This window comes from Neovison vison, chromosome 8 (assembly GCF_020171115.1).
Source record: "Neovison vison isolate M4711 chromosome 8, ASM_NN_V1, whole genome shotgun sequence".
Taxonomy (NCBI): Eukaryota; Metazoa; Chordata; class Mammalia; order Carnivora; family Mustelidae; genus Neogale; species Neogale vison.
Genome location: NC_058098.1, coordinates 1,352,357 through 1,375,462, shown reverse-complemented (window position 1 = coordinate 1,375,462; position 23,106 = coordinate 1,352,357). Strand labels below are relative to the sequence as shown.

General features: G+C 64.1%; 1 protein-coding gene across 1 annotated transcript; it reads right to left on the bottom strand.

Annotated features, from left to right (window-relative positions):
- Window positions 1–376: 376 nt before the first annotated feature.
- On the bottom strand, window positions 377–9,853 carry GATA5 (GATA binding protein 5). Its single transcript, XM_044262274.1, has 6 exons — window positions 9,295–9,853; window positions 7,939–8,114; window positions 1,852–1,977; window positions 1,360–1,447; window positions 942–1,066; window positions 377–610 (listed from the first exon to the last, which is right to left on the bottom strand). The coding sequence occupies exons 1-6, from the start codon at window positions 9,836–9,838 to the stop codon at window positions 455–457; spliced, it is 1,215 nt and encodes a 404-aa protein (XP_044118209.1). The 5' UTR covers window positions 9,839–9,853; the 3' UTR covers window positions 377–454.
- Between the last annotated feature and the right edge of the window lie 13,253 nt (window positions 9,854–23,106).

The window sequence follows — 23,106 nt, the reverse complement described above, 5'->3', positions numbered from 1 at the left end:
AGGAGGTGTCATGTCCAGCCGCTCCCGGCATTCACACTGTGGGCCTGACCTCGGCATTTCATCTGTGATTCTGGTTTCACAGTAGGGGATTGGGGTTTTTTCCAACTTCTGTAACGTGTAAACATGGTGATGGCAAATGTTGACAAGAGAAGTCAAGTTGGCATTGGGCGCCCCAGGTCAGCCTTGGCTGGAGTGGCCAGGCCTGACCTGCCACAGCATTTAGGAGAGTCCCCTGCTGTCTGTGGTGGGGGCGCAGGCCCTTCTCTTCAGCCTTCTTCCTGCTCTGGGGCCTGACTGCTGTCTGTACAGAGGCCTCCCCCTCACCATGGCGAGGGATGCCCAGCGCCTCAAGGTCCCACTGGCTTGTCTCTTCTGGTGGGTGGGCCCAGTGAGCTCTCTCTGCTGTGCTGGACCCCAGTGGGCAGTGAGATGGGTCTGTTGGGTGCCCGGGGACCTAGGCCAAGGCCAGCGCACACCAGGCCTCCTGGCGCAGGGCCCCACCGAGGCCAGCCTGGGGGCCCAGGGCTGTGGATGGGAAGGCAAAGTCCTCGGGCTCAAATTTGAACTCCAAGTGGCTGGGAGCCAGGGGGTCGTCTGCCTGGCTGGAGGCCTGGAGAGAGAGCAGGGGATTATGGGAGTGCAGGAACAGGAATGGCCAGCTGGCCTCGCTTGGGAAAGGAGCCCTCACGACTGGGCTATTTGCCTTAAGGGGCCTCCGCAGGGATAGCGTCTTGGCCTCCTTGCGATGGGCAGGATGACATGTGCGGCTCGAAGCCTGGCGTCTGCTGCTGGTACCAGTGACCACCTGTGGGCCCAGCCCTGCACTCCTGGGAGAGGCCATGAGGGCAGAGATGGGGTCTGACCTGGTCAGGGAGCCGGGGTTCCTTGAGGAGTAGCTGGGAGCCAGCTCTGGGCACCCCACTCCACCCCACCTGCCTTACCTGGGAGGCGACGCTGGACCCAGGACATGAAGGGGACGCCAGGCTGGGTTTGGGTTTCAAAGCAGCTGCTGGGCTCTCAGGGTCCGGGACGGAGGGCGGCGAGGCTGTGCTGTTTGCTGGGCATCCTGGAAGGTGGGGCGTTTACAGAAGCTGCCAGACCGAGCTGCACGGGCCAGTTGAGAGGGCCTGGGTGTGGCACCCTCAGCCTGCCTCCTGCCCCAGCTGGGTGGGCCCACACCACTGTCCCCAGGCCAGATGCCACCAGGGCAGAGTCGGCGCATCTGCACTTCGGAAGGACAGTGCTTGAGCCCAACACGTAACTGTCTAACGGGGCAGTCTGAGACGCTTGCAGTGACTCCACGGGGCGAGGCGGGGGCTGGGCTCCCTCCCGCGCCCCGCCAGGCTCCGCCCCACGCACCCGAGGAGCTCTTGGTCTTCACAACGCTCTTGGGTTTCCGCTTCCGCGTCTGGATACTTTCCTTCTTCATCGCCAGGGGCCGCGGCACCTGGCAGGGGCGGGCAGGGGCGGGCAGGGGCCGCGGCTAGTCCCGTCCCTGCCCATCCCCAGGCCCCTCGCACGGCCACGGGCCCTCGTGTGGGCCTGCGGAGCCACTCAGGGAGCCGAGCGGGTCCTCAGAGCCCCATCTGGGGAGCAGCTGGCCCTGGCGTGGCCCCTTCCTCCAGGCAGGGGGGGCAGGAGCCGGTCCAGGCCCGAACCCCCCAGAGCTGTAGGGGTGCAGACACCACCCCAGGGGGCCTAGCCCCCCATCCCAGGCTGAGCCGGGGATGGGGGGGCAGACGGTAACGGCGGAGGCGCGGGCAGTTGCTGGTGGCCACGTGGGAGGCACGCCCCGCCCCTCCCTGCCTCCCGCCCCGCGGCAGCAGCCGTGCCCCCCGCGGCCCCGCTCACCCCGTGCAGCTTCATGTAGAGGCCGCAGGCGTTGCACACCGGCTCCCCGTCCGCATTGCGCCGCCACAGCGTCGTCCTGGTCGTGTGGCAGTTGGTGCAGCAGAGGCCAGCGCGGCGAGATGAGGACTGCGGATGGGGGAGGCCCGTGTGAGCGGGGGCCCTGGGCTCTACCAGCGGCACTGGGGACGGACCCGCAGCCAGTCCGGGGCCACGTGGGGCCGGGCAAGGAGGCTTCGGGTGCCAGGGTCGTCAGGTCGGCCCCCCAGGGGCCTGCATTCCTTGGAGCTTTGACTCCCTGCACCTCGAACTGTGGGACAGGTCACTTCACCACTCTGGGCCTCAGTTTCCCCCCCAGTAAAAAGGGATGAGAACAGACCCAGCCGTCCTGGGGTCAGGACCCATGAAGAACCCAACACTAAAAGGCAATTGCTTTCTGGTGCTCTCTCTTTTTCACGGCCAACGCGGCTTCACCCCAGGCTGCTGGGATGGAGCAGAACCCCCACCCCTGGGCCACAGGGTCCCCCCTGGAGCTCAGGCCCCAGGCTAAGCAGGCAGGGCACCCGCCTCCCAAGACGGATCTAGAACGCGTGCTCAGCGCAAGCTCTCTCCAGCGGGCGGCAAGCTGAAGGCATCAGGCTGGGCCCCCACACCTCCCTCATGCTCGTCCCCATCCAGAACTTTCCTGAGGCCCTGACATTCCAAAGGCCTCCCTCCTTCCCACGTATCCCTGCAGCACTGACCCCAATTCCGTGGGTCTCATTGGGCCAGAGACCCCAAACCTCTCTGTACTTGGGGGCCTGGCAAGGCCCAGACGCCACCAGCTCCAGGGACTCTAAGAGAGTGGCTCATTCAGGGCTTTGAGTCTGGACCTAAAAAGGCTTGGGACGGGGCTCTGCCAAGCTGGCCGGCTGGGGTGGGCCTGACACAGGGGCCCTCCCACCTGCTCAGGATTCCACGAGGGGCCAGAGCCCAGCCTGCCTGTGTCGGACGGGTTGGTTCACCTGCACTCTGGGACCTCCAGGCTGGGGTGCCGGCCACCTCCCCCCGCCCCGGAGGCACCTCGGACCTCGGACTCAAGCCCTTCCCTGTACCCCTCAGCACAGCCTGCTGGCAGCTCCAACCTGCCCAGACCCCAGGCTTCATCTTCGGGGAGCACCACTGTCTTGTCCTCATCCCCCGTCCCAGCCCTCAGGTGTCTGAAGCTGCCCAACCGTCCCCCCACTTGCACCGAGGCCGCCGTCCAGGTCCTTGGCCCCCTCACCCGGACCACAGCGGTGGGACACGGGGTCTCTGACCGGTCTTCCCTGCGGCACCGGGGTCAGACTGGGCCACATCTGACCCGATGTTTCAGTGGCACCGGGGGCACCATCACAGAAGCCCATGAGGACCTTTTAGACCTTTTATCCAAATCGTCCCCGTGATGTATTTCCTCTTCTTAGGGTTCTCCAGGACGGAGCTGGGGGTCAATCAAAGGTAAGGGGGCCAAATGCAGCCACAAAAGGAACGTGCCCTGGGTTAGGAGTGGCGGACAGGGGCCAGGCTCAGCCTCCCCATCTTCCCACAGTCTCTAAGATCCTTCCTTCTGTAGTGGCTGAGTGCGGCCGGCCCCGCCAACCAGCTCCTGCCCACCCCCTTCCCCAGGCTGCGGTCAGCTGGTCGAGGGCACGGGCCTGCCCCCGGGAATGGCCAGGAGGGAGAGCAGGAGCCCGTCTCCAGCCCTCTGCCCAGCCATTACCAAGAAAACTCAAGACATGAAAATGCCTCCTTGCCCTCCCCTCCCCTCTCCTCCCCTCCCCTTCCAGCTGTGGGCAGCCGCCATGGGCTCCGGAGAACTCTACGCTGTTTAGTGGAAGGCTTGGCCTCCAGGTTCCAGCCAGGATTCTGCCCCAGGCTCTGGGACAATAGGGCCAAAAGGGAAGGAAGGGACGAGGCCTTGGAGATTCTAGAGGAGCACTGGGCCAAGCCCGTGGCCCTGACGGGGAAACCTCCCTGAGGTCTCGCCTCCCAGGGATCCCGGCCGTCTTCCTGGGAGCACCTAGGGCTGGGACTCACGTAGGAGCCGGAGTGGACAAAGCCGGCGTCCAGCTCAGGCCCCAGCGGGACCGGAAGGGAAATTGTCGCTGCAGCCTCCGCCAGACAGCGCACATGCTCACAGGCAGGAGGGGGCTCCCGACCCGGAGTCGACCAGGGTCCCCAGCCTGACCTTGCCTAGAAAGCAGCTTTCACTGGACATGATCTGGGTGTCCTCTCCCTGTCCTGTCCCTCTCCCTGTCCTGTCCCCCTCCCTGCCCTGTCCCCCTCCCTGCCCTGTCCCTCTCTCCCATCTGTCTCCAGGTGCCAGGAACCACGCACACAGCCAGTACCCCCGGCCCTCATGAGGCGGGGTCCCTGCCGCCCATAGGCCATCCTCCTTCCTACAGTGGGAGAAGAAGGCCCTGGGACCTGCCCCAGGCCCCAAGCCCCAGTCTGCCCAGCTCCATGTGGACTTCGGACAAGCGGCAAGTCCAAGTTTGCCCCTATGCAGTATCTGGGACCTACTTCCACTAAAATCCTAGTTACGGCTTGTCTGAGATCCCCATACCAGAGTGTCGGGTATTTGAACCCGGCGGGTCCCCCCTTCTGCTGCGCCTCCGCCCTCCCCATCCCGCTGGGACCCTCAGGCCCTCTCCCCAGGCCTTGCTCCCTGCCAGCCCCTCGTCACCAAGTCCTTCCTACACACACACGCTGGCCGAGCTTTGAACACCAGGGCTCCTTTCCAGGGGCGCTCACGCGCACACACTCAGGCTCGCGTGCCCCTCCCACAAACGTCCCGCACGTCTCAGAAGGAGAGCCACGGGCGCCCCGAGACACAGGTGTGCAGGCGGCGGCCTCCGCGGCTCACGACGTCACTCTGCACCCTGGGAGTGCGAGGGAGACGGCGGGAGCCCGGGTGAGGAGTGAATTATTTTTTAGCGAACATAAATTAAAAGACAATGGAAACAAATTTCAAAGTGTTTGCTCCTTTCTATTTCCTCTCCCGTCATCGGGTCGCGCGGTCCGCAAGGGACACAGCGGCGGGAGGCGCCGGGTGGACAGAACCCCCTCCCTCCTTTGAGCCCATGTCCCCGACACGTCCCCGCCGCCGTCCCTCCTGTGTCCGCCCGTCCTTGCTCGCTGCCCGGACAAGCAGCCGGGCCTGGCCACTCTCGGGGACCCCTTGCTGCCAGGCCTCCTCTGGCTGAATTTCGTCTTTTTTTTTTTTTTTTTTTGGGTCTGTTCTTTTCAAAAGAAGTTAAACTTCAAAGCCTGCTGCCTGCACGGAGAGCTGTCCCAAGCTCCAGGCCCTGCCTCCGCCAGATTCAACAGAAGAACTGGGGGCGCTGGGCAGTGTGGAGCCAGGGGCGGGGCCTGCGGAGGGCGAGGAGCAGGGGGCTGGCTGTGCAGCTTGCAGGGGTGAGGCGAGCCTGAAGCGGGGTGGTGGTGGGGGTAGTAAGCACCTCGGCTCACAGAAAATGGCCCAATGTGGAGCGGGTCCTCCCACGCTCTTGGAAAAGAGCGCGTGGTGGACGCTTTACCTGGTAACGCGTGTCCCCTGCTGTTCAAGGGCGAACCGAGCCGGGGGCGAGAGCTGGGAGGCGGGCCACGCAGGAAGGAAAACCCAGGGTCCTCGTCAAGGCCTGGATTCGCTGGGCGGAGGCTGCCGGGCCCCATGCGGCAGGGGCCACTTCCCGGAGCTGGCGTCAGCCATCCCCTGGCCTTGGCTGCAGGGCTCTGGCGTGCGGGGGGAGGGGTGCCAGGGGCTCTAGAGCACTTGGCCACGCAAGCGGGCACGCAGGGGTCTGCAGAGCCACCTCAACTACCCACTCGTCCACACCGACCAAAGCCTCGGGTCAAGGGTTTCCGCCTGCACCGAGGATACATGTGGGACGCAAAGGGCAGAAGGGATATGAGCTCCAGCTGGGAGGGGGACGCTCGCTTGTTGCTGACGGCCTTCTGGAACTGTTCTAGTCATTGAAAAGGAGGTTGGGACAATTGTCTCCCTGGGCATCAGTTCTGGCCACACGTGAGGGAGAGTGAGGCACTGGTGGGGGCAAGTCTGGGGCCACTGGCCAGTCCCCCGTGGAAGGGAGCCTGTGGGCCGGGCTCTGGTCCCAGGACTCTCTGAGAACCTCCGAGTTTCCGTGAGCCTGGCCCTGCTGGGACCGGCCGTGGGGAAGCAGCGGGGCGGCCCTCCCTGACCGCCAGGCAGGAACCCAGAAACAAACCAGAGGAAACCCATTCGGGCAGCTCGAGGACAGACAGGAGTAGGATGGCTCCATGAACACCCCCATGGCCCCCAGTCCCACTTGGCAAACACTTCCCAGGTATGTTCTACACTTGGATCTGCCTGGACAGGGACACAGGGCCACCGGGCTGTCCACTCTCCGAGGCCTGAGGTCTTCCTCAGCACGGCAGCACGAAGGGGCTCTTCCCCAGGAAGCATCTTAAAGCTACATTCTCCATGTCCCCAGACTAGCAGGCAGAGACCTCACCAGGCCAGAGGCCGTGTCCTCAGCCGGTCCCCTGAGCAGACCAAGGCCCAAACGCCCTGCCTCATTTGATCTTTACGGCACAGCACGGGGACAGTGTGTGTGTGTGTGTGGAAGGGGCTGGGCCGGGAGACCCAGGACAGGGCCAGCAGGCTCCTGGGGAGCAGATTGTGCATGGGAGCAGGAGGCAGGCAGTCCTGGCTGGAGCCCGGGCCCGTCCAAGGGTCTCTGAGCCCCGAGGGTCATCACCCGGCAATTACAAAGGTAACTACCTCAAGGCCTACATGGCTATCTCACCCTAGGCCAGGACCTTCCGCAGGGAGTGAGCCCTGTGAGGGGTGGGGGGCAAAGGCAGGGAGGCCCCACACGTTTTCCTGTTTACCAGTGTGTCCCCCTGGGAGAGAGTGGATGGAGCAGGAAGGGGCCGGGCTGGGGCTGCAGTCCCCCAGGACACTTCTGCCCTCAGCCTCAGTTTCCCTCTCAGCGAGGGCGACATCAGATGCCAAGCTGCTGGGTCGGGTCACGGGGCAAGACCACGGGGGCAGGGATAAAAGTGGGGGGGCGACATGCATTCTGAGTTACTCCAGAAGGCACAGTGCGGTGGAGGGTAGTTGGGGGAGCCCCAAATGCCAGGCTAGATCAGGGGAGAAAAATTGTGGTTTCCCCCAAACAGCCTGAGTCAGTCCTGCTTCCCACCTGCCTGGTCAGGGACCTGGAAGGGTGGGGGGCTCCCGTGGCCCAGGAGTTGCCTTTCCAATAAAGTCGGGCTCCTGAGGACCATGCCGACCCGGGGGGTCGGGGGGACCAGCCCCCTCATTCCCACTGGTCCCAGGCACCAGAACCAGCCAGAACCAGCCGACTGGCCCTGAAAGGGCTCAGGGGTTCATACCAGCATGAGACCAGAGGGGAGGAACCCCCAGAAACAGCCCTGCCCAGCCCTCAGACCCCGGAGCAGCTCTCAACAGCTTGCAAACAAAGCAGGCCCTTGCTCTTACCCGAGTCCGTGAACATCCGAGTTTGCCTGTGGGGCGGTGTGTGATACAGTGACTTTAAACCCTTACACAGCTTCCGGGGACTCTGCCCTGCTGGGGGCAAAAGTCAAGCTCCCCGTCCCCCACTCTGCACCCCGCCACACGCCGGAAGAAAAAAAAAGGGAAAACAAGTTCTGTGCCTTGAACAACCCTAACCCGATCTCCGGCGCAACCACCTGGTACAGGGTAGAAAGTGCTCCCCAAGAGGCAGGGCCCCAAAACTCCCCCTGCACAGGATTTCAGTTGCCTCCAGCAAAGCAGCACCTTCCCCACCAGCCCCTAGCCCCATGCCTGGGCCCAGTCACCTTGTGCCCCTGCCATCGTGGGAGCCCCAGGGCGGAGCCCCGCAGGCCAGCTGGGACCCGGCTCGCGCCCCTCTGTCCCTGACGGTGGAGCGCCCTGGGTCCTGGGCCTCCCGGCTCCCCAGCGCAGCCCCAGGGCTACCCGCCCTTGCCCACGGGAGGCCAGGCTGCCCCCCCTCTTCCTGCACTTCCCAGCCCCACACCCGGTGTGCTTGCGGGGACTCTCGGGCCTGGCTGCGCACTCACCAGGCGCTTCTGCGGGCGCACCAGCGGCCGGTTGACGCCATTCATCTTGTGGTAGAGGCCACAGGCATTGCACAAGTAGTGGCCGGTGCCGTCGCGACGCCACAGCGGTGTGGACAGGGCCCCGCAGTTGACGCACTCGCGACCCTCGCCGGGGAGCTCTTCCAAGAAGTCCGACACTGCGGGGACGGGCAGCTCGTGGGCCGGGGCTCGGGCCGGGGCTCTGGCCGGGGCTCTGGCCTCCCCTGAGCCCGCGGGTCCGCAGCTGCGTTTCCTTGTCTGAGGTGCATCTCGAGTTTATTGGATTTCAAAATTGATTGTATCTGATTTTAACTCTTAACTTTACATACAACACAGTTTGTGCCGGATTAAAAAGAACTGCCGGGTTTGCCTTCCGAAGGGCAGGGCGGGGGGGCCGGGGGAGAAGGTTAATAAGTCAAACCTCAGGATGCACAGCAGGGGAGCCCCCCCACCGGAACTGGGGTGTAATTTCCATCCCCAGAGGAGGCAGGAGCGGCCTTGTTCTCAGCAACAGTCACAAGGGGCCGTGGTGGTGACCCTGATGGCAAGGGGACATCCCACTGGGGCTGGGGGCCCTTCACTGTCAGCTTCATGGTGGGGGCAACCCTGTCACCACCAGGGGCCCACGCGGGGGAAGGGGGACGGCAGGGGCACTGGGCCAGGCACTCTGTGGGGGTGGGGTGGGGATCAGTCATTGTGGGGACACCCTGGGCTCGGGGGAGGGGACCCTGCTTTCTGCGTGGAGAAGCCAGCGAGGGCCAAAGGCCCACAAAGGAGAGTGGGCCAGTGAGGCCTCCTCCAGCCGCGAAGCAGGACCTGGTCCCTCGGGCAGCAAATGCGGGTCAGCAGGGCCCTCCGTGTTTGGCCGCAGGGGTGAGACAGGGTTCGCAGGGTCGGAGACTGGAGGTGGGGCAAATCTCCGCCGGAATCCGATTATCCAAATTTATACCCCAGGGGAGCAATTGAAACCCGGTCTCAAATTAGAATATGTAAACACTCTAGAACTGAGGTGGATGGGGCAGCTTACTTACTTAAACCAGTAGTTTGAGTTTTATCAAAATCACTTCCAAAACTTTTCCTAAGAGCATCTAGGAGGTAGGCTCTAAATCGGCACGATCCGGAATGGGGAGCTCAGGTGAATGAAAGGTAGAAACACTTCCTTAGGGAGGTGTCAGAGTTCAGGACCCGTGTTTTTCGGCTCGAGAGAGCGCTAGAGTGTGGCGGAGATCACCGTCTGCCTGGGTGTACATGTCCCCACAGTTCTGGGCCCCGCAGGGAAGGGTTGGGAGGCTGCGCACTCGCACCCCTGTGGGGCCAATACCCCAGTCTCACACTCACCGAAGGAGGCTCTGCGGCCGGGGAGGCCAGCGGGGCGGCTCTGGAGGCCGTGCAGGACGCTGCCTTCAAAGGGTCCAGGGGTCCAGGACGGGGCCACCTCGGTGCTCACGTAGGCCGGGTAGGCAGTCGGGTAGGAGGCGCTCACTGGCCGCCCGAGCGGGGCGGGGTACTGCTCGCGGGCCAGCAGCGCGCCCTGGTAGGCGCCGCCGTCCCGGGTGGTTGCGCCGACGCTGCCTCCGGGCCCCGGGGAGCTGTGCGGGAAGGGGAAGGCGGTGGCTCCGGGCGGCTGAGCGGCCGGTGGGTGCGGGCTGCGGGAGCCGAAGGCTGGTGAGTCTGCGGCCGCCGCCTGCGCCCAGCCGGGGTGCGCGGCCAGCCCCGGGGCCTGCGGGCCCGGCTCACACGCCGGCAGGTAGGGCAGCATGGAGGGGACGCGCGCGGGCGGCACGAACACCGGGGAGCCGGCGCCTGGCGCGTGCAGAAAGGCCCCGGAGTCGGCGTAGGCGGCCTGGCCGGGGCTCGGGGCCAGCGCCAGGCTCTGGTACATCTTCCCCGCCGTGGCCTTGACCTGCAGGGAAGAGGGACGGGCGTCGAGTTCGCGGCCACTGTGCACCCCGGCCGGCGTCCGAGCTCGTGCCGCGCCGCCCCCTCCCCAGCCCGCCGCGGGGTCAGAACGGCGGAGCGCCGGTGGCCCCGAGCGGCCGGCGGGACAGCCCTGGCGCAGCCGCCCCCGCCGAGCTCACCTCCTCCAAGGCCGGGCCTCGGAGCTTCCCGGGGTGGGCGCGGCGGGGGCCGAGAGGGAGCGGCGGCGCGTCCGCGGGGCCTGGGCGCGGGGGCCCCGCCGCGCTGGGAGCAGGCGCCGGGCGGGACCGTGGCTCTCCCGCGGAGGGCGCGGCGGTCTCTGCGGGCCGGCGACGAGCGGGCTGAGGACTGGGAACCCCGGGCCGCGCAGCTCCGCAGGGAATCCCGGGCGCCCCGCCGCGCCTCCGCGCCGCCCCGCCCGCCCCGGCGCCCCTCCCCTCCCTCCCCTTCCTCCCCTCCCCTCCCGCGGGGTCAGCGCTGGGACTGCGGCCGCGGCGCCACGTGACCCGAGCAGGCCCGGCTCGCGGGGCTCGGCGGGAAAGGGGTCGGGACTCCGGGCGCGGGGCGTCGGGCACCCAGCAGCCGGCTCCGGCTCCAGCGGGCGGAGGAGCCGGCCGGTGCTCCGTCGGGCCCCGGGCTAGCTGGGACGCGGAAGCGTCCCTGAATTTGTTCGGGGGACTCGCGGTTGCGCACGCCTCCCTCCTCGCCCGCGGGGCTCCCGCCGAGGCTGGCCCGGTGTCGTGTTGGGTTCCTGCGGACGAGCCCGAGAGCCGGTCCGCCGCGCTGCGGCACATGCGGTGGTGGCGCTCCGTCGTTGTGCCGCTGGATCCGGGGCCCAGCGCCAGGATCCGGCTCCCACGGGGACGCCCAGCTCGGTGTCCCTGGGCTCCACCCGGGTGCACGAGGGCCACCCCATGCGCGAAGTGCAGCGGGGTTCCCACGGTTCCTCCGTTTCTGACCAAGCAGGGCAACTTCCAGCGCGATCCCAGAGTGGGGGTGGGCGTGGGGGTCGGGGGTCGGGGCTCAGGGTTGGCAGGCGCGACCTGGATCCCTGGCTGCAGTCCCTTTGCCCCAGGCCCCAGCCGCGCTCCTCGCCTCTGCCCCTAGGTGGGACCTTTCGCTGGGCCCTCGCGGTGGCGAGCAGTGGGGCCGCAGGAAGACCTCCTCCAGGAGCCAGAAATGTGGGATGGGTGGGGGGGCCCCCAAGGTCATGGAGGTGCTCCCTGGCATTCCCTGGGTGAACCCCCTGGTGGTAGCCCTGGGGCAGAGGGGACCTCTCTGGGGCCTCCACAGGCTCCCAGCCTTCTGAGGGGACAACTACAGCGGATGTGGGGTGGCGCTGGCTGGGCAGGGCTTGGCTGGGTTGCTGGGGCTGTGAATGTTCTAAGGAACGGCCCTTAGCCCCTCCCTGGTGGGTGAGACCCCAGGGGCTGTGGGCCTGGGGAGGGTGCAGGGGTCCCTGCGCCCCTCTTCTGGCACTCTCCCAGCTGACAGCAGCCAGGAGTTTGGGGTGCGTGTGGAGGCATCCAGGGCGAACATGGCTGGGCTGCCCAGGAAGGACTGTTTTGGAAGCGTGGCTGGAAGGCTCCCCGCGCACACCCGGGTTGGAAGACCCCACAGAAGTTTCCAGGGCAAAAAAAAAAAAAAAAAGAAGTTTCCAGGGCAGGCCCTGGACTCTCCACAAGCCTTGCTGGGGTGCCAGGGGGAAGGGGAGCAGGTAGCCTTCGATACTGCCCCCCTCCCCTGTTCCCAGCCCCTCCCGCACGCCCTCCTGCCTGCCCGCAGGACCCCCATCCACCTGCCCTACCCGGAGGGACTCCTGTGACGCCTGCTCTCCCCACGAAAGCTTCCGGGGTCTGAACCGAGGGGCCCCTCCTAACCCCACCCCTCTCCCTCTCTAGACTTCGCCAGTGGATCTTTCTCTCGTTCAAAGCAGGCCCCCCAAGAAGTGTCCCCGTACTACTCTGGGTGCTAGAGACTGTGTGCCAGGGGACCTTTGCAGCACTAGAGGACTCCTCCTGCCCTCAGAGCGGTTACTGAGATAGTGGACCTGAAACAGAAGCTGCCCTCCCATTGCCACTGGGGGTGAAGAGAGGAGAGGAGGCAGGCCTCACCCCACCAGCTGGATGCGGGAGTGGGGGGTGGGGGGCGGGGCTTGTATAAATAAACTGCAGTCGGGTCCTGACCATGAGGTCCAGCACCAGCAGGGGAATCAGCTTTGTCCTCTGAGGCCTCCTCTTAGTCCTCCCATTAGTCTTGGGATGTAGATGACGCTATTATCACTCCCAAGTCCCAGAGAGGTGAGCTCACGTGCCCAAGGTCACACAGCTAATAATTAAACCAGGTAATTAAAACAAACGAAGCTTGCAAAATTTTGTACAGGAGGTGATCTCTGGTGGTTTTTTCTGTATTCCCAAATCTCCCCAGTGGACGTGTATTAGTTTTACAATTAAAAGGCTGAGACTCTTCTCCCAGCAGAATATGGGGGGGGGGCGGAGGGCAGGAGCGGCCTCTGAACCCTGGTCTCCAACGAGGACGTTTGCTCCTTGAGGCCTTGGCGCTGGCTGGACACCACACAGGGCAGTAAGCGTCTGGGGCTGAGCTGCGGGGTGCGCGGGACCACGGCTTCTCCTCCCCCCAGCTGGCGTGTGTGCTCACCTTCCAGAGCCGTGGAAGCAGGGGCTGCGCCCCCCGCCCCACAAGGCTGCAAACCTTGCTAACCATCACCGCCCTGTGGGGGACACAGGGTGGGAGAGGGCACTGGTGGTCTGTGGCAGCATCTGGACGTCTTCACAGATCTCTTCTACTTGAACCAAAAAGAAAGGCATTTCAGCCCAAACTGCCAAGCCCTGGTCCTTCACCACCCCACCCCCACAAATGATACTAAGGGACCCCACCACCCTTCTGTGTAGCTGTCCCTCTTCCTGCGGGAGCCAGGTTCCCCAGTCTGCCAGGACCTCAGTCCCCCTGCTCGTCTGTCCAGCTAGGAGCCTGCCTCTCCCCGTAGCCTTTGCCCACGCGCAGCTCCCCAGTGTGGAAGGCCTTTCCTCCGCTGTCTTCTTTACTTGCGGAACTCCTGCACATCCCTCAAGACTCAGCTTGCAAATCCCTTTCTGTCTGCAACTTTCCCCGATAAATTGTCTTTTCCTCTCCCTTGTGCCTCATCACGTTTTGTGGTTGGGGGGCTGTGTTCCTGCTTTCCCTTCTTGGCAGACAATGGGCCTCGGAGGAGGCTTTGGGACCAGCAGGTTAGAGTGTGAACGGGAAGCAGTTAGATCTTCAGGGCTCTGCTTTGCCATCTCAAGTCTGTGTGACCTTGGGTGAATTACTTTCCTCTCTGTGCTCTGCTGCTCCGTAATGTGGGGTGACAGGCTTTGGAAGAGTTAGCGGGGGAGGTACAGCAGCCATCTGCCCCAGGAGGGTCCTCTGTGGGCAGTAGGCAAACGTGGAGGGAAACCCAGTGAGCGGAGCAGACGCTGGGGCTGGGGTTGCAGCTGCGGCCAGCTCGTGCTCCGGGGACCCTGAGAGCCAGGCCGGGGAGGCGCAAGAAGGAATGTCAGCGGCAGAGGTCAGCTGTGACTGTCCCCTCCTGGCCGCTAGTCTTCCCTCTCTGGGGTGGCCGGGGTGGCTAGGGGTAAGGGGGACCCACCTCTGACGTGGGGACCCCACACTCATGCAATAAGAGGTTTGGCCACCAAGCCCCTGGTGACCAGGCAGAATGGAGTTCCTTTTCCAGGGCTGTGAGGAGCTGTGCTCAGGGGCCTTGGGGGTGGTGGGTAGGTTGCCAGAGCTGGGATGGCGGGAGGATCCCCGACCTCCTAGGCTCCGGGTTTCACTGGCCCAGCAGCTGCTTTCTTCCAACCCCGGAGCTCAGGAATTACTAAATCAAACAGGAACACATCTATTGACAGAAGAGAAAACAGTTTCCATTGTTTGCGGGGTGGGGGGGTGGAGAGAGGGAGGGTTAGGGCCTCTGAACCTACTCCCCAGAGGGACCCAGGCTTTGCCTCACCCCAAGACGGAGGGATACCAGCCCCTATCCAGGGACCCCAGGCGGGGTTCCCACTGTGCACAGACTGACTCGTGGCCCAGGCAGCTCTCTGTCTGGCGCAGGGGAGGGGTGCAGTGTCTGGGACGCAGGCCTGGGGATTCCTGTGTGCATCACCCACAGGAGTGGGGCAGAGCCTCACCTTGCCTGAACCCCAGCCTCCAGGGCCTTGCCCCTCCTGCAAGTGTTGTGGGGGGGCTCGGGGTTGGGAGGGGCTCGGGGTTCAGAAGTCCTCCCCAGTCACTCAGGGAGGCCCCATGCCCCCCTCTCCCCACGGGGGTAAATAGCCGGTTCAAAACTCTTTCACGGGGACGCCTGGGTGGCGCAGTTGGTTGGACGACTGCCTCCGGCTCAGGGCGTGATCCTGGAGTACCGGGATCGAGTCCCACATCAGGCTCCCAGCTCCATGGGGAGTCTGCTTCGCTCTCTGACCTTCTCCTCGCTCATTCTCTCTCTCACTGTCTCTCTCTCTCAAATCAATAAAATAAAAAATCTTTAAAAAAAAAAAAAAAATTTAAAAAAAAAATTCAAAACTCTTTCACGGAATTCTACCTCTGAAACTAATAATACGTTATATATAAACTAACGTATGTATAATATAAACTAATAATATACTATATGTTAATTAACTGAATTTAAGTTAAAAAATAAATGCACACGTTTACTAGGAAAGAAAAACAACAAAAACCCGAAAGCCCCTTCCCTGTCCTCTAGTAGGCCCCTCTTTGCCCAGGCTCCACCCTCACAAGGCTGGGACCTGGCCTGTCCCTGGAGCCCCATGGCTGCCGCTTGGGGGAATGACGTGGAACCACATGGAAGGTTCCGGGCTTTCCCCAACATGGACAACTCTGAAGCGCACAACTCACCCCTGGGGACGGGGGTCAGGGAGGATGGGGGCCTCTGGGTCCAGGGCTGGGAGGGGTGGGGTGGCCTGGGGCGGATTCAACGAGGACAGGTAAGGGGATGGCCCTGTCCTCTCCTGCACGTGCTGGAGCTCCAGAGCCCGGGGGCCTCTGGCCTGCCCGCCCCGGTGGCCTGTGCCCTCTGTGCCTTGCTGGCCTTGCCACTCCTGTCCTCAGCACCCGGTGTGGCCTGGGCCTCGAACGTCCTCTATTTTAACTCCCCCGAAGCCCACGGCCACCTGATGAGCTGCGAGTTCACACTAGCATTTCGCAGATGGGAGAACCAAGGCCTCCATGGAAGGGCTTGCCCAAGGACCAGGGCTGGGCAGGGGTGGAGGCGGGATGGGAGCCCACCGGGCCCACTTCGGGGGTCCTCTACTTCCAGGACCGGCTTCCAGGACCCGTCCGCTCTCCGAGGGGCGTCCTCGTCCCTCCTGCCCACCGGGCCTGGGGCCCCATAGATGGCCCGCACTGCGGACGACCCAGGGGGCCCCGCGTCGGCTGCCGGGAAAAGGCGAGCGGGAGAGGAAAGCAGCTCACGGGCCTCCGTATCATTTATGTAACCTAATCTGGCTTCAAAGCCCCTTCCTGACGCCCCTTAGCATTAAGCCCGGCAGGCCAGGTCACCAGACAGGCCGCTCAGAGAGGGGTCCTCTGGGGAGGGACTTGAGGCAAGTTTGTTTGGGGAGATGTAATCACCCTCCAAGGGGCTTATCTCCCTGTTTGAGGGGAGCGGGCGGTGTGACTGTGGCTTTGGCAAATGTCCTGTCACGTGAGATATTTATGACCGGCTTCCAGGCCGCAGCGCTCCCCCGAGGGGCATGTCCGCGAGCCAGGGCGGGAGCCACGGGGCGGGAGCACAGGGGGCCGGGCAGGGCCCAAGGGCACACCGGAGCTGGCCATCGGGCTGGGGTCTCTGGGTTCTCTGGGCCCGAGCCCAGGGAGCACAGGCAGGGGGACGGCTGGCCGGCTCGGCAGCCCCTCACATGTCGTCGGTGTCCATGACCTCAGCGTCTGACGTCACCCGTGACGCCTGGAAACCAGGCCGGGCCGCGGATAATAACATAGCCCGACTCCCAGGCCGAGCTCGGGACGGACCAGCCGCCAGCCTGACCTTGAACAAGATCGCGCGGTTCCTGGGATCTTTGGGGCTCTGTGTCCCTGACTTGGCCAGAGGAGATGGAAACGAAACCATATGTCGCCCGTAGAAGTAGAGGTTGGGACTTGACAGTGCCGCGCCACGGCTCCCGGCCCGGGGGCTTCCCCACGAGGCCGCGGTGAGGGTCTGTGCCCGCGCTGTGCTCCTGGGGGAAAGGTCTGCATGAGGCCCCTGGGGGAGGGGTCCCTGCGGAGCTCCTGGCCTGGGCGCGGGGCTGGGAGCCCTTGATACACCCGCAAACGCAAAGACGTTTGCACACGCGCTTACATGCACAAGCACAGTGTGTCTGCGCGTGTCCTTTCTGACCGGGGCACGCCCAGAGAGAAGCCAGCTCCAAGAAGTGGGATGGCTCAGAACCAGGGTCTTCCTCCCCACATCCTCCTCCCATTTCGAAATGATGTCAGTGGGGGGGTCCTGGAAAACTCCGAATGTGCTCCTTTGGTCTCCACGGAGCGGGCCGGTGGGACTTTCTTGCCATTATTTGGCACCAAACTCGTGAATGGGAGTGACAGGTGTCCCGGGACCCTCCTTGCCTGCTTGCTCGTGGGTGGAGGGATGCTCTGGGAGGGGCCGGGACGGCTCCCGGGAAAAGGAAAGGGGGCCACGCTTTCCCAGAGGCAGGCGAGAGCATTCCTGGGTGTCACGCCGGGGGCGGAGCTCTCCCCATATCCTGTCCCACCTCACCTCGACCCTGCAAGAGCGGGATATGGGTGAGATACCAGAACTTTCCTCCCTGGAGGGGACTGTGCGTATCATGGCAGCCCAGGGGCATTGAGGGGGAGGCCTCCATGGCCAGGAAGTAGGCACAACCCTAGGGCCCTCCCAAGGGGACACCCAGCTCTTCCTGCCTTTGCTCTGGGAGGTGACCCACTTGGGGGCTGGGAGGGGCTGCCCCCGGACCTTCGCCCTGGTCCCCTCCTGGTCCCCATGGAGTGAAGGGTCCGGCCCATGCCCACCCCTCCCTGTCCTGCCTCCTTGTTCACACAAAGGCTCAGGAACTTCTGCTTGCCGGATCCAGAGCTGGCGGGTGGAGAGGAAGCAACAGGCCAGCCAGGTCCAGCCCCTCCTGTCACCCCCAACCCCAGCTGCTGGACCCAGGTAGGAGGCCTTGTGGGGGTTGCTGGAGAAGCCCCAAATGGGAAGCAGAGTGGAGGTGGTGAGTCAGCAGACGGAAGTGCAGGCCCCGCAGGTAAGCTTGAGTCGGGGCCGAGCAGGAGACCGTGTTCCGGATGCAGACGTGTCCTGCAGCGTCCAGGACACCCTTACACGGAGAATGTACTGGTGGGTTCGCGGAAGCTCATACTGGACAGGAGGGCTCACGTTTATCTGGCAACCCTGAGAAAAGCGTGGCCCCCCACACAGCCGGCTGAGGGGCTCAGGCAGGGGTGGCCCCTCCAAGAATGGTGCCTGGGGTCCCTCGGACCACCTGCTCCCCAGCCTGCAGGGTGGAAGTGTGGGGTCCCTCCCCGCTGGTCAGGCCTTGAGAGGTGGGGGCGGGGGTGCCACGTCGGAGTCAGGCCTGAGCCCCATAATGTAACCCTCACAAAGCCAGAGCAGCTCAGGCTCTGAGGGGGGCCAGCACTTCCCTGACGCCCCTCAGAGGCCAGTCCGTGGCTGACTACAGACGGTGCCTGGGTGGGCACGTGAGAGATCCCTTCGCCCAGAGCTCAGCAGGGAGGGGCACTGTTGTGCTGGGCTGTCCGGCCTTAGCCAACGGCCCCTCCTTTGGGAGAGCAGGAGGGCAGGCTGGTGGACAGCCCTCCAGGCTGACCCCAGGGTGGCCGCCTGCTCCAGCCCTGAATCTAACCCGTTCCAGGCTGCGCCTGCCTCCGAGGCACCGCCCAGGGCTCACCAACCCCATTCCTCATGTGCAAAGAATTTCCCGTGCGGCCGCCACTGCGCAGCTGGAACGTTTCTGCAGACGGATCGTTGCGAAGAAACCCAGCGTCTCCCCGTCTCCTGAAGATGCCGACGTGGGCTGGCGCCCCGGACCCCGGAAGCCCCTTGCCCTGGCTTGACTTCCTTTGCAGAGCAGATAAGGGGCTGCTGGCACGTTGTGGGGTGGAGGACGCACCCAGCACGCGGACAGGGAGGCGCCAGAGGCGGCCGCAGACCCGGGGGCAACTCCCTCCTCTTCTCCTCCCTCTGGGGCTGCAGAAAGAAGACGCCCCTCCACCCCCAGCCGCCCAAAGACCACGTCTACACCTGGACACCCACTTCGCCCAGCCCCGCAGAGCAGTGCTCAGAGGGATGCCTGGAGCGCAGCCGCACCCACTCCTGGGCAGCCCCGTCTCCCGCTCAGTGGGCTGGGGCTGGGCCGGGCGGAGAGGAGCCGCTGTGTTCTCCGTGACTCCTGAGCCGCGTTCGTGGTGGCCAGGCCCGGGGACACGCGGGCGAGCCAGCAGGCCTGGCCCGCTCCCGTGAGCCCGCGTGTGGGGCCGACACGGAGAGATGCGGGGGAAGTGTCGGGGTCAGCCACGCAGCCCGGCCCGGGAGCCCCGACGGAGGCTGGGGCTCGGGGCACTGCTGCGCGCCCCGCGCGGTTCCTTCCTCTCTGACACGGACATCAGGGCCACAGACAGGCAGCTGTGCGGCCTTGCCTCATTGTGTTTTAAAAGTGGGAAAAAAATTATGTGAAAATCCAGATTTATTTTGTCTTGGAAAAACAAACAAAACGCAGGGCACGTTTGTCCCAGGTGAGGGGCTCCCCTAGAGCAGGCAGGGGCACTTCTCGGTGCCACAGACCTGCCTCTCTCTCTACTGTCTCGTCACTTCCTTGCCCAGTCCCTTTGTGGCTGCCTCCTGGTTCAGATATTTCAGAGAGACCAGACCCCCCACAGGGAGGCCACTGTTGCGGGAAGGTCCTTCCACCCGGGCCTAGAAGACTGGGCACTCATCGCCAACGGACTCATGGATCTAGTGCAGCCTGCACCTCCTGAGCTGACTTCCTCCGTGACAGTGGTAATGCCTGTTTCAAGGGGACGGCTCGGAGCCGGGGGCGGGCCCAGGGCCGGCACCTGCCGCCTGCAAGTCCCATAGGCACCTGCGGAAGTTAGCCCGTCCCTTGTGGTGGTGGGAGCTCCTTGATAGCTTTGGCATCAAGGCAGTCCCGAAGCTGGCAGGTTTGGGGATGACCTGGAGAGCCGTCAGGCACTTGTGCTGCCTCTAGCTCCTTTGTGGGGACAGACCCAAGGGTCCCCTCTAGGAGCTGTAAGAAGGGTTTGGGTGAATGGGAGGCCTGGGACTCGTTTCTCAAAGCAGGGTTGTGGGGCTTCGTAGGTGTTCCTTGGAAAGGGCTCTGGGGTGAAAGGCACAACGGTGAAATGAAGGGAAACAGGCTTGAAAAGGTGACACTTGGGAGGACAGCCCCCTGACCTTTTACCTAGCGAGTGCCGTGGTGGGGAGAAGCACACGCTTTCCAGAGGCGGACAAGGGAACCCTCCTTGGGGAGCGTTCCACAGGACGGACGTTCCCTGAGCACTCGGAGCGACGCCAGACTAAGCACTATGGCCCGACACGCGGGTCGTGCATCGATCGTGGGCGTGTCACAGCCTGCACCCTGCTCCCCGCTGTAAGGGGTGCACGCTTACGGCTTATGGAGTGAGGAGCGGCCCCACAGGGACTTTCCCAGTTGAACAGAGCGTGTCTCAGAGCAGGGCGGAAGGAGTGGGGTGCCGCCCCTGGTGCCCTTTCTGGGCAGGGCAGGTCCTGTCCACGGGCTGCAGGTCCAAGGATGTGCTGGGCCTCTCGAGTCTGTCCGGGGAGCAGCGTCCTTGGATTCCTCCTGGGGTCTGCACGGACGTTGTTCACAATGTCCCCGCTTACAGGGGCGGTGGGTCACGCAGCGGCAGACAGCGGCCGCGTTGGACAGCGGCCGTGTTTGCTCCATGGATTCAGGGAGGTGAGTGTTTTTCTTGGAGATAAGCCAGGCAGGTTCTCTGAGGAGACACAGAGCAGCGGGGGTGACGGGAAGGACCGGGACTCCATGGAGTGGAGGGCAGCCAAGGGCTGTTCCCCCAGCCCCACTGTGGCATTGTCCTCTGTTGGTTTTTCTGTCGCCTGATTAACGTGGCTGCTCTGGACAGAGCCTTCCTGGGGCTTATCGGGACGTTTAATCCTCTGGCTTGGCTGGAGAACTCCCGTACCTCGCTCTTGCCCACATCCTGGCCCCTGTGGGAACTTGGGGATGGACGTGGAGGGGCTGGGGGTAAATTCCTCTTGTCCTTCTGTCCCTTTCCTCCTCTGGACTCCAGGCCACGATGGGAGGGCAGTGAGGAATCCCCCTGGATGGGGACATCTCGCCTGGGGACACAGGTCCCGTCTGAGGTGGCCTTGCAGCTCCCAGGTGTCTGCACGCTACGGCCTCACTGGGACAGCCTTCTGGTCGGGGAACATCATTTCCAGGGCCCTCAGGCTCTAGACTTGGACCTGAACCTATTTTGATTCTGGGAAGAGGTCCGTCCACCTGGTTCTGCAGAAAGAGAAGCTGCAGGTTGGGGGCTGAGCCCAGAGAGGAGATGAGCCAGCCCGAGGTCGCACGTCTCCAGCCCCCTGACCCCCAGCTCCAAACTCTGCCCTCTACATGCCTGAGGCCTTGCCAGGGGACATCCCGGGGTCAGTGCCAGCCCGGGCCTACCTTCTTAGAGCTGAGTGTTTCAGGTCAAAGTTGCAGACCTGGAAGAAGCGAGCAGAACCTCTGGCCCCAGTGCGGCTCCACCACACGTTCCTCCCGCCCAGGCGGGGCAAGGGCGCACCTTTCACTGCCTCCTGCCCAGCTGTGGCCCTGAGTTGCGTGGCCCCTGTGGCCACTGACTGGGTGACCAGAAGACTTGGGGATCATTGCAAAGTGAGCACGGGACCTCAACTCGTTGGTTTTGAGCGTACGTGTGTAGTGTCCAGCTTCAAAGAGCGGCCCCCCGGAGTGCAGCCCTGCATGGCCGGCGTTCTGTTTGTCTGGGGCAAGTCAGGGCCCCCATGAGCTTTGGCTTCCTCGTCTAAGGAGTGGGGGAGACAAGCCCAAGCTCCCAGCGAGGCTGGGTTAGGAGCTCAGGCTGGCCTGGCTCCTGCTTCTCACATTCGTCGTCACCATCATCAAGCACGGAGAGCCGCCGGGGCATCCCCTGCATCCGTCCTGGAAACAGCCCTGCCGGGAGGCCCTCTTGCCCCACATTCCAGCTGGAGGCCAGTACAGGGCTTGGCAAGGAAGAGCCAGGAGCCTCTGGGCAGTCAGACCCTTGGGGAAGAGCTTCTCCGCCACACGACTGTGATGTGTTGGCCCCACAGAGGAAAGGGCGTTCGGGCCGGGGCCAGCTTCTGAGAGCTCGTCTGGAGATCTCACAGCCGAGTGCCTCTACTGGTACGCCCTTGACTGAAGCACGGCCGTCGTCTATGGGGAGGGTTGTCCTCTTTGGTGGTCGCTCACCTTCAGGAGGGACGCACACGGGGTGGTGAGGGAGGAAGGGGACGCCCACCCGGTCCCCGTGATCAGTGGGGTTTCGGGTGCCGCGGCCAGAGCGTCCTACCGTCCCAGGCAGGGCCTTGGCGTATGGGCAGAAGTTTGTGGAACGAGGTGAGCGGAAAGGGCTTTCTGGGCAGAGGCAACCGATGCAGCCGTTTACAGGGGACCAGTGCGTGCGTGCGGCTGGGGGACACCAGGCAGAGAAGCTGGAATTCCATCCGGAAGGTGGTGGGAGCCGAGGTGGGAAGAATAAGTTGTTACTGATAATTTTTCTTTCTGGTCAAAGCGCGGCTGTCCATAGGATCCCCTTTTGACCTTTGACTTACGAAAGGAAGCCAAGTTCACATTCACAGTTGGGACAATACTGACTTTCTGAAAGAAAACCTTCCTCTCCCCGCACAGGCTCCCAGAAAGCCCCGGAATCTCGCTCCCGACGTGCCCGTCCCTTTGTACAAATACTCACGTCCTCTGTGCGAAAGGTGCGCCGCTGTTCGGACGGAGCGAGTCTGACCCCCACACGGTTCGTGTTTTCTTTCCCTGCCCAGTACACGTGCCATCCCTCCACACGAGCACACGTATCTTTAAAAAGATTTACTTATTTTTGAGGGAGAGTAAGAGAGTGTGAGTGCAGGTGCAGGGGGGAGGGGGCGGCGGAGCAGAGGGAGAGGGAGAACCTCAAGCAGACTCCGTGCTGAGTGCAGAGCCCGATGTGGGGCTCGATCTCACGACCCTGAGCCGAAACCGAGAGTCAGAGGCTCGCGTGACTGAGCCCCCAGGGGCCCCCGACCACCAACCTGTAACCGCTGCACTGGGTTTAGTGGTGGGACGGGCGACGCCGGGTTCCGCCGGTCCCCGAACACGGTCGCCTGGTGTGCTTCTCTCGACCACGACAACCAGGCTGCGAGAACCGGGCGTGTTGGTCAGTCCCGCCCCTGCCCCCGCTCGCTGGGAACAGCTCTGAGCAGGCGTCACCAGCACGGACGCCTCCCGACCCGCTCCCCACCCGGCTCCCGGACACCTGCCTCTTCCCCTCACCACCTGGTTTTCAGGGTGACTCCGGGCCATCAGGTGGGTCAGGATGAACACGGGGAGCTGCTCCATCTTTAGCCTCCCCGATGGGGGGAGCTCCCCATCCCACCCCCAACCCTGAGATGGCCGAGTCCTGGGCGCTGCCTGCGCCGGTGCCTCCGGCAAACGCCCGGGCCCCAGGAGAAGGCGGCTCCGGATTTTGAGCCCACGGTGCCCGGGGGGAGGGCGTTCCCAACCGAGACCGTGCTGACCTTGGCGGCACCCTAACTGCGCCAGGGGAGGGCGGGTGGAGGGCCCCCCTTGGCGGTTGGGGTGCTCAGGAGGCGTGCCTGGCGTGACCTGTGAACACAGTGACCTTTGGCTCACCAGGCCATAAAGTCGGGCTGACAGGCTTGGCGGCCTCAGCTGCACCCCACGGCTCCCTGCACCCCACAGGGCAGCCCGGGCACACTCTGCGACCACCACGCAGACCCACTATGCTTGTCTGGTACCACCGGGGAAACCGAGTCCCAGGCTGGGGAGCCGTGCAGCATGGGGACCGGCAGGGTTGCAGGGTCCCTTGGTTCTTTGGTCGTCTGCCGCCTATTTTCCAGGGCGGTGGGGGAGGAGGAAGGGAGCCCAGCGTGGGGTGCCAAGC

What these genes read in the sequence shown, in the direction of transcription:
- GATA5 (XM_044262274.1), bottom strand. Translation starts at nt 9,838, where the DNA reads ATGTACCAGAGCCTGGCGCTGGCCCCGAGCCCCGGCCAGGCCGCCTAC. An exon ending in TCTACATGAAGCTGCACGGG is followed by an intron (nt 1,448 to 1,851) that starts GTGAGCGGGGCC and finishes CGCCCCTGCCAG; the next exon opens with GTGCCGCGGCCCCTGGCGAT. An exon ending in GGTCCAGCGTCGCCTCCCAG is followed by an intron (nt 611 to 941) that starts GTAAGGCAGGTG and finishes CTCTCTCTCCAG; the next exon opens with GCCTCCAGCCAGGCAGACGA.